We start from the raw sequence: 10911 nt of genomic DNA on the forward strand, positions 1-10911 counted from the left end.
TTAGTCTTAAAGTCTATGAGAATGAAGTCGTTTTAGTCTGTTTCAGTGGCAGAGTGTAGATTGTCAAACATCAATTTATGTCATTTTAGCAAATCATGGTCACGTATTCATAGTGAATAGAGTACATTCATCATTTTCGTAATTCTTAATCGTGCGTTTATTGTGCTTTCGAGGTTTGCGTTGTGACTTGTGGGTGCTAAAATTTAATTATATCGCCCCTGTAGTATCCAGTAGATAAGTTATTTTACGACAATGTAAGTTGATATAATATTACTTTCTATAACCAAAACCTATCATGGAACATAATATACATTTTCTTAAATATAAAAGCAATTTCCCCAAACGAGTTTTTCTACATCGTGAGGCTATTAAATTATAATTTATACTTTATGTAATTAAGTTCTATAGTCACGTCTGTATCTACACTGATTTTTTTGTCGCGGCCTACTTTATCGTTGATTACTTTGACTTTTATTCTGATTAAATTTATGGAAGGAAGGACATGTCGTATGTGACCGCTTTAATTTTTTAAAGATTTTCTATTTAATACCAATTGAAACATGATAAGTAACCTTAAAGATTATTTACAGAAGTCTGACATATCATATTTACCTGGAATTTACTGATAACATAATCTTTTATTACACCTTCATTTGTCCCAAGTTTATAATTATTAATATTTTATTTATGCGACAAATTATTTTTTAAAATCTTATATAGGTATTTTTAAATATTATTTAATACTATTTAAACATACATCTAATTGCGTGACTATCATCGCAATTGTTGGTTATATCTGGATACAAAATAATGAAATCAATTTACCATGAGTATAATGAAAAGTGAAAACAACTTTCTTTGGCCTACTTGTTGGATCAAATGTTCTTAAATTTCACTGAACATCTGTGCCTATGCAGTTAATGTTATAAAGATGATTTTTTAACGTTTTACTACTGATGACTATGAATAATTAGAATTTTTCATCCTTAAAATATTCCATTATAAAAACATTCAACATCTATTTCCACATTTAAAAAAAAAGTTAAGATATGTTAAGCTGCTGCTAGTTAGTATATATAGGTTAAATAATATTTTTCTGTGTTTGTCTTTAATAAATACACTGTTCCTATTCTAAATTCGAGCATTAGTGATTAGTGAAAGACCTTGGCAATGACTTCTTTTAAACATTATTATAACTTGTTCAACCTTGTGTATTTCTTGTACTGAACTTAAACACATATGTATGTATATATAGGCAAAATCATACATTAACTAAATTATGTTATAAATATATATATATCATAATTGCATATATGAATTTATGCAGTAATAATAATTAGAGGTGGAACAAATTGTCAGCCATCTTTGCCTGGGGAACACCACACATTTTGGGTTGAAGACATGCTGATTGCCACATAATTAGTAGCCCGACATTACTTTTGACAAATATCTGTCGTTTGTTTCTTGAAAATATCTATTTTTAAAATAAAAATTAAGTGAAAGTAACTTCAGTTGTTGTTTGTACTTTCACTCCATCTCTGCATTATTTATTTTGCTTGAATTTTTTATTACTCTTAAGCAAATACTATAGTTTGATTATTAGAGAATGACCTTTAATTTGGTTTTATAATTTAGACCTATAAAGCACTCTCTAAGTACACCTTTACATTACTATGTGTAATTGAATGTAAGCATTACCTTTAGAATTACAAAGTGTACCTCAAAATTAACTAGTGTTTTTTGTTAAGTGTTATTTCTTGATAATACATTTGGAATTATTTAGCCAACCCTTCCAACAACAAACTTACTATTTGATCCTTTTGGTATAAACATCCAAAATAAAGTTGATAATTAAACAAACTTATAACACTAAAATAAGTACATGGCACATTTTTATTGATAACTTTATTTTGATCTTCTGTGTCTGATATCTGATTTAGATAATTGTTGAGTATCAAATATTTGCTGAAAAAAAAAACAGATGATATTATTAGTGTTTGTTTACTTCAGGAACCAGTATTGTTGGAACCGATATAGTTCATGAAACTTAATGTGCTTTATTGCATATTTGTATTTATTATTAAATTTTTTCCTTTACAGAATGGCGGACCCAAACCCCCAAGCCGGTGACACAGGCCCACCAAAGGGAATACCTGCTTTGAAAGCTCATGTTATAGAAAATAAAATATATGTGGCACTATGGGGAACGCGTATTTTGACAATTTTGTTCACATTTGGATATGTCATTCCTATATTTACAAAGTAAGTAGCTTTGATACACATAATACAGCCCCTAGAGTAGTTTGTTAACAGCTAACGCTTTTAGAACAGATATAAATATGTGCACAATACCTTCTGTGTCCTTTAAATGAATATTATCAATAATCTGAGAATTACTGTATTTTGAAGTATATATTAAAAATACATGTCAATTTTTTTTACAACTGAACAACTTGTGTTGTTTACATTTTATATAGAATATTATTATTTATATTTAGTAACAGACAAGTGTTGTTTTGTAATTGCAAATTGCCATTTTTTTTCACAAGCAATAGGTTACATTTTTTAATATACAAGGAGGCATTCGGTGTTATCAGTTGCTTAAAATTAATAGCTGAAGCGAGTTTAGGTGTTCCTAAACTTGTTGTTACAAGGATGCATTTATTGTATATTTTTGTTTAAGCTGTTAATATATCTAAGTATGTAAGATAATTAATATATTCATAACATATTACAAGGTAAAAAACAATAATATTATATCTCGGTTGTGTTACCTTAGGTTGATAAATAAAAAGTTGAATTAAACATAAGCGGCTTCAAGGTCGAATAATATTTAAATTTACACAGGTACAAAAATGAAACCATCTTAATATACTTGTAGGATGTTGTAGGATATTCTGGCTTTCCAGTAAAATTATGTACACTGTTCGCAATCACTCTATCTGCCAGGTTATGAATGGTAGTGTGTTTTAGTTATCATATTTTAGCAGATAGCTAGATTGGTATTTGTTAAGGCTGTGAATATTGGAAATAGGAAATATTTATATAGGAGTTTTAGGATGGATAGGATGTGCTACATTGTCGAGAAAGTGCTTAGATGCAAATGAGTGATACAGCTCTTTATAATAAACAAAGATATCTTAGAAATTATTATTCAGCTCCCTCCATGCATAGGATGATCTAGTTGTCGAACAGTAATAGAGTCTATCAAAGAGAAAAGAGAAACATCTCATTAGATTTGAGGTCTCTGCAGTGCTAAATCACCTGTTTATATTGACATCAATGTTACAGTACAGTCGACAATAATCTCGATATTTCAATATAAGTATACAATTTTGTTCTGTCTCCGCACTGACTAACAAAAAACCACAGATACAACCTTTTTAGATCTGGGCCTCAGATGTATCTGTTTCGTGATCATTTGTTCTTTCTCATAGTCAAATAGGTAGGTCTTCTGTGTCCGTCGACGTATGCCAGGCACAAAAGGCATGATGTTTTTGTTCTAAGACATGATATTCCTCTCGATGTTTTGACATTACTAGAGTGTGTTAAAAGCACAATGCACAGCCAGAGGGCCAACACTGCTCTAACATAAAGTTTTAACATTTTGACAGCTCAACATCAGCGTTCTACAAGGCGTTATTAGCCAATGCAGCAACGTCAGCGTTGAGACTGCACCAGCGGATTCCACCTTCGGAGATAAGATTCTCGCAGGAGTTCCTCAACAGGTTCTTCTTGGAAGACAGCGCTCATTATCTCTTCTATTCGCTGATATTCATGAACGTTGCGCCGAACTTATGTATCCTTTTTATTTGGAGCTGGTCCAGCTTCGCAGCAGAATTTTTAAGTACTGGAAATCAGGCTTGCACAAGTCTGAGTTTCTTCCCTGCAAAGATATAAATCTTTTTTTAGGGGCTAGACGGTCAGAGGGCTCATTTGATATTTAGTGATACTCATAGACACTGAAGGCCAGAGGGCTCGCAAATGCGTTGCCGGTCTATAAGATATTAAAGAATAGATTTGAGCCTAATGAACTAGTTGCTTGAATGGTGTTATTTGCAATGATTTGAGAGCTGGCAATACCTATATGAATAAATGATTTTTGACTTGACTTGTAAAGGAAAAAGAGGAAATTGGCATTAGGCTTGAAAGTCGAGTGTCTGGTACATTCATTAAAAAAGAAATATAGTTACAGGAGTTCAAAAATGTTATAAAACTATTGTCAATTATTAGCAATTTACGGTTTCGTAATCATATTACGTATCGGTAAATGGAGAAAATCTAATTTACGCTATAAACATTGTATTGTTACGCCTAGATTTTTTCCGTGAAAGAGAAGTTTTCTGAATTTCGTATTCAGATTGGCACAGCGCCATTGCTATTGGTAAAACATAGTCACAGACTACGATTAATATTCAAAGAGGTTTTAATGTTTCTTTATAAGCCACTTTATGAATTTATTAAAAAAAAATCTTATTTGTTATATGTTCTATACATTATAGTGGCGTTTAGAGATTTTTCTTCGGAAGGTCCTTTGGTTTTCTGAATTTCGTATTCAGATTGGCACAGCGCCATTGCTATTGGTAAAACATAGTCACAGACTACGATTAATATTCAAAGAGGTTTTAATGTTTCTTTATAAGCCACTTTATGAATTTATTAAAAAAAAATCTTATTTGTTATATGTTCTATACATTGTAGTGGCGTTTAGATTTTTCTTCGCAAAGTGCTTTAGTTTTTTGAATTTCGAATTCAGATTGGCACAGCGCAATTGCTATTGGTAAAACATAGTTACAGACTACGATTAATATTCAAAGAGGTTTTAATGTTTCTTTATAAGCCACTTTAAGAATTTATTAAAAAAAAATCTTATTTGTTATACGTTCTATACATTGTAGTGGCGTTTAGAAATTTTTCTTCGGAAGGTCCTTTGGTTTTTTGAATTTCGAATTCAGATTGGCACAGCGCCATTGCTATTGGTAAAACATAGTTACAGACTACGATTGATATTCAAAGAGGTTTTAATGTTTCTTTATAAGCCACTTTATGAATTTATTTTAAAAAAATCTTATTTGTTATACGTTCTATACATTGTAGTGGCGTTTAAAGATTTTTCGTCGCAAAGTCCTTTGGTTTTTTGAATTTCGAATTCAGATTGGCACAGCGCAATTGCTACTGGTAAAACATAGTCACAGACTACGATTGATATTCAAAGAGGTTTCTTTATGTAACCACGTATATTTAATACAAATATAATGTTTTGAAGCGAAAGAAAAACAAATTTTTACTTACATCGCAAGTAGCGAAATTGCTCCGCCATCCAATATCTGACCATCAATTATTATTATTGCTACAGCGATTCTACAATTATTAAAACCGGTTAACCTTGATGCAAATCTTGAATTGTTTTCTTTATTTTGTCACATTAACTTAAAATCACGAATATATTTAGTATTCGCTGGAACTGTAATGTAATAGCTGTTCCTCCAGCGAGAAGGAAGAAGCCTCGACCAGATTTCTGATGACCTTTATGAGGTCGAGTCGTATAAAGTGGAAAATACTTCGATGTCGCGTCAGGGTATGACGTCATCGCTGTGCCACTGAGGCTTGCGGGCCTTGAGCCGGTTTCCTCGCGTTTCTCTATGACATAGCACATAGTATGTACGAGTACAAAAACTTATATATTCATTTAAGTTCGGTTAAATGTTGATATTATTATAACTCTTCAAAGTCAGAGTAATCTCGCCCTATTATATAAAAATATATTTTATTTATTTTTATTAATAAACATTTCTTAATATAATACAGTAATTTTGACGCCAATTTTCTTGTTCGCTATGCTGCACGCCGCCTCGTATTCACTCACTATATTGGATGTAAGTATGTTTATTGCGGCTTCAGCGTGCTACTCTCATACCTGAAGTCATAGGTTCGATTCCCGGCTGTGCACCAATGTACTGTCTAAGCGCATTTAACATTCGCTCGAACGGTGAAGGAAAACATCGTTAGGAGAGCCTTAGACCCAAAAAGGCGTGCGTCAGGCACAGGAAGTTAATCACCTACTATGATTTATCACATATTATAAAATGACAAATGATCATGAAACAGATACAGAAATCTGAGGCCCAGACCTAAAAAGGTTGTAGCGCCATTGATTCGTATTTTTTTATACAGCAAGCTTACCGTGTAATTTTAAAGTAAATGGGTATTTGGTCGTAAAACTATATTTTTTTATTTGCTTAAGATGATATTTTAATTTCAGACTTTGGGCCAAAATTCCATGTGGGTGGCTCGGCTGCTCATTTCTTTAGTGGAATTACAATCGCGTAACATTTTACGTGCGGCTGCTTTGGCGGAAATCTCTCTATTCCCACTGGTGGCCATCATGGCACTTTTGTAAGTATTTTTTTTATACAATGCAACCAAAAAAAAAATCATCAAAATCGGTCCAGTCGTTTAATCAGAAACACGCACCGAAGATTTATAAATGTATGTTGTGGTGTCTTAACCTGTGTCGGTACTCTGTAAATCCAATCCTATTCCGATTACAATAGAGTTTGTACTATGTACTCTGAAATTTGCTGCTGCAAAAAGTAAATACTGAAGTTGGGTTCGATCCGGGTGTTGCAGGGTGACGGTGCTGAACTATAAAATCAAATTAAATCCGACACACAAATAATTCATCAAAATCGGTCCAGTCGTTTAATTAAAGACACGCACAGATTTATAAATGTAAACATAGCGTCAATGGGTAGTTTTACCTGCGTCGGTACTCTGTAACTTCAAATCCAAATCCGATTACAATAGCTTTCTTAAGATGCTCCTTTTGGGTTATTTGATTGTATGAACAAAATAAAAGGCTTTATTGTATTAATGGCTAGCGTTATGGAGTATAATAACATTATCATATTACCACAGGCCACAGATTAATCAAATCGACGATGACGTAACTGTCAAAATGATAATTAACTCAATAAAAACTTGACGTTTCCCTATGCCGTCTATGACTGGTGCGACGCCATCTTGTTTAGTGTTTTGGCGGGATCTTGAATTACGTTTTGAATCTTGAAATCAAATTTTATACTCTTATCTTAATCTTGTACAGCTTACTAGTAAAATGTTTGGTTATATTTAGGTGTATTAAATGTCAAGAGTTTCTGTATATAGTATATGTAGTGTATGCAAGCTGTACTAGATAATTAAATATATGGGAAGGTGAGATCTAAGAACTTAACAACCCTACGGTTAATAAGTACAGGATGTCTGCTCCAAGAGGCCTAAGGTAACAGACGGAGCTCTAGTAGGATCTGAGGTTCAAGGTGGTGGGATTATCTCAAAGCCATCGGGCATCACCACAAAAATTAAGGGCTCGAAGGACTCTTCACTTGGAGAGGAAGCGAAGGAACAGAGCAATATTACAATCTGATTTATTGAAAGAAAACAATTTTTTTTACCGAATTAAAGTTATTTTATTATTTAAATGTTTCCGACGTTTCGCGTGCTTTACAGTGTGCATGGTCACGGTGACCATGCACGCTGTATATATAAGTTTATAATAATACAAATAGTTTTAATCCGGTTAAAAAATTGTTTTCTTTCAATGTGTAAAAGCTATGTTAACCAAAGACAATACAATCTGATTTGTTATAAAACATTACCTTACATACTAATTACACCTATTCACACATACATAATATTATTCTTGTGAGCTAATGGTGTATCGAGCATTTTCAGCTGTTAAAAGTTAGAACAATCATCCAGGATTTTCTTTACTAATAGCCTATTATATATTTTTTTCTAATTTAATAAAAACTTTTACTTATTTAAATCCTTTAAGCAGCAGATCCTTTTCTTGGTTTACAGCGGTTACAGCGGTCTGCTAACACCCTTCATGTACTATTACTTCGTGTTATGGAGGTATGCCTCCCGTCGAAACCCTTACACCCGTAACACATTCAGAGAGTTACGTTCAGTGGCCGAGAGGGTGGCCAACAAGGAAAGTCTACCTTCACCACTGAAGTCTGGATTGCACTCCGCTATCAGAGTTGTGTGTATGATGGCGCCTAGGGTTGAAGTTCAGGAGTGAGGTATGGTAATCTATTTTTCAACTCTAGAAGACATCAAGTCTGCATGAACCCGATGATCTCAGAAACTGCTGAACATATTAGGGAATCGTACTGAATTCTAGGGAATTTAGGATAGGTTCGGGAATTACGGGTTTATGTAAATTGACTGTAATTTAGAAATATTATTGAAGAAGTCGTATACATAAATAAAGTCTACAAGTATTTGACATAAGCTGAGCTGTCTAAGAGTGAAAACAATTTTTTAACCGGATTAAAGCTATTTGTATTATTATAAAACAATATATTTATATACTTAGCTTTAATCCGGTTAAAAATTGTTTTCTTTCAGTGTGTAAAAGCTATGTTAACCAAAGACAATACTATGTCTAATGAGTGTCAAACGTTATTCAAGTTTGACACTGATAAGACCGCTCAGCGTTTTTTTTTATATATAAAGTAGGAGGAATGTTAGGTAATACAACTGTCGCCCATTACTTACATTACCAGAAGGTTCGAAAGTACGTTGCCGGCCTTTTCAGAATATGTACGCTCTTGAAGTACCCTAAGTCTAATTGGTTCAGAAATACATCGGTGGGCAGCTGGATTCCACGTGGTGGACGGACGATAAAGTGATACGGGTGGAAATCCTGCTCAGCAAAACCTCGTTTGACAGATGTCATTTGTCAAATGTAGAGCTTTTGTTGACGCTTGTTAGAATATGTGAAAGTTGCGAGTTTTCATAAGTTTAAATATTTTTTCCGTATTTTTATAAAACTTATCTATGAAATGAGGACAAAACGTTTAGTAGCTAATTAATATAAAATAGTTTATAGTACGTTTGAGATTATAGAAAATATTTATTTTTATTTTACAGGTAAACGAAGACTACATCATTCATCAGTATATTTAATTTTGTTTATACCTGTTCTACCATAATAAACTGTGCTCGAGTCTGCTATTATTGTCACTTTGGAAACGTCATTTTGACGTTATAAAACTGTCATGTGTCCTAATTAATGATACTTCACAATTACTAGGAAATACTTGGTGCATTTTTAATTATTTTCTTGGGACTGGGACAAGTCATAAACATAAAATATATATAAGTTTGTATTAATAGTTGACTGCATTATTTTATTCGCCACGACACGCTACGCAACGCTCTTGTATGAATAAATACAGATTAATCCATTGTAGCAGACTTTGAGTGTCCACTAAGCTTAGCACACACAAGAGAATCTTATCATTTTCATGCACTAATACGGGTTTTTAGGTTCTAATGCTTTTTGCGTTGACCTTGTGTGCTAAAATGCCTTACAAATTTCAATTCTTACCGTTTTCCGCCAAAATATTTCTTAATGTGGGTAATTTAAGGGTTTATGTTGTATTCAAGTACATTAGACATGTATGTTTGTATGTTTATACGGTTTTGAATGTATCGTGTGGGTGAATACAGCTGATTGGTGTCTCACGCTCTCTGACCTGTCAACGTCACTCCTGTCAGATTGAGAACATCTTTGACAGCGCAAAGTAAATTTAAACGTATTTAATTATCATGAATTGGTATTTATGTGATTTCTACTATTATAATGATATCACAAATGGCGAGTACACGGCCAAAGTTGATAATTTTGATGTCATTAACAGCTGAAGTAAGGAAGTTATTATCAAATGTCACTGTTTGACGGATGACACCTGACAGCTGACAGCTGACACCTTCATACCAATCACGTGTCTAACCCAGAACGGTTTAATGTAAGATTAAATATTTTTTTAAGGATTAATATACGAACAAATTTGGTCCAATGTATTTCAAATTAGAAAATTGTAGGATAATTAAGTTCACATTAAAATTTTTTCTAAATGAATGTGTCAAACAAATAAATATATAAAAACCACTTATCGGTGTCACAATTATTAATTCCCTTGGCATTTATGTACTTTCAACGAATTTTTGTGAATAATTACACTTTTGTATGAATATTAAATGCACTTGGTTTTGGGATGGATGTAGTATGGATTTTTAAATAAATGTTTAAGAAATATACAGTTTTTTTTTTTATTTCTCATACCTAAATAGGAAGACGAGGCTTTCGTCTCTTCAATAGATACAGTAAGTAGTGTTATTATATATAACAGCAGTGGCCGAGTGGCTTCAGCGTTCGACTGTCGCTGTGCACATTTAACATTCACTCCAGTAAAAAAAAATATCGGCATCAGGAAACAAGGGCATGCCTTGCCCAAAAGTCTATCTTGGGAAGGCTGGCTACTTGCCTATAAGTTTGACAAGAAATATGAGGTCCAGACCTAAAAAGGTCTCTTTTAGCTGCGAGTAGTATCGTAAAAGTTCACGAAGAAGTCACTCGTACAAATGCTACATAATTGATGGAGGATACCTACTACATCACGTGTGGGATCGAGAAAAATATTTTTGAAAAAAATGTTCAGTACCTACGCAGACATACAGGCTCACAGTGACGGTTGTAATTGACGGCTATAGTGACTCAACAAAGAATATTGAAGCTGTAGAACAACGTCGTCGAAGTACAAGAACATCTTCGGGTTCCGAGATTATCTTTGATGAAATTTATGACAGTTCCAGCGAATCAACAAAAAAAATTCACTAACATTAACAATAAATCTTTACATAATTCTAAATTTTAATTTTTTTCCGACGTTTCGCGTGCTTTTCAGCGTGCGTGGTGGAAAAGCACGCAAAACGTCGGAAAAAAATTAGAATTATGTAAATAATTATAAGTTTTTGATAATAATACATAGCATTAATCCGTTCAAAAAGTGTTTTTCTTAATGTGTAAAATGTGTTTCTTAATGCAACAAACACAAC

At 33.0% G+C, this 10911-nt stretch overlaps 1 protein-coding gene across 2 annotated transcripts; it reads left to right on the forward strand.

The window, feature by feature from the left end:
* The first annotated feature begins 94 nt into the window (after nt 1-94).
* LOC123717778 (Krueppel homolog 2) lies at nt 95-10113 on the forward strand. 2 transcript variants are annotated; one of them, XM_045673959.1, is made up of 7 exons: nt 96-254; nt 2101-2262; nt 3615-3799; nt 5809-5876; nt 6263-6396; nt 7864-8087; nt 8941-10113. In XM_045673959.1, the coding sequence occupies exons 2-6, from the start codon at nt 2102-2104 to the stop codon at nt 8084-8086; spliced, it is 771 nt and encodes a 256-aa protein (XP_045529915.1). In that variant the 5' UTR covers nt 96-254; nt 2101; the 3' UTR covers nt 8087; nt 8941-10113. The 2 variants fall into 2 exon arrangements, with proteins under 2 accessions (XP_045529916.1, XP_045529915.1); XM_045673960.1 differs by lacking the exon at nt 8941-10113 and having other exon boundaries at nt 95-254; nt 7864-8090.
* The last annotated feature ends 798 nt before the right edge of the window (nt 10114-10911 follow it).

This window comes from Pieris brassicae, chromosome 13 (assembly GCF_905147105.1).
Source record: "Pieris brassicae chromosome 13, ilPieBrab1.1, whole genome shotgun sequence".
NCBI classification, from domain to species: Eukaryota; Metazoa; Arthropoda; class Insecta; order Lepidoptera; family Pieridae; genus Pieris; species Pieris brassicae.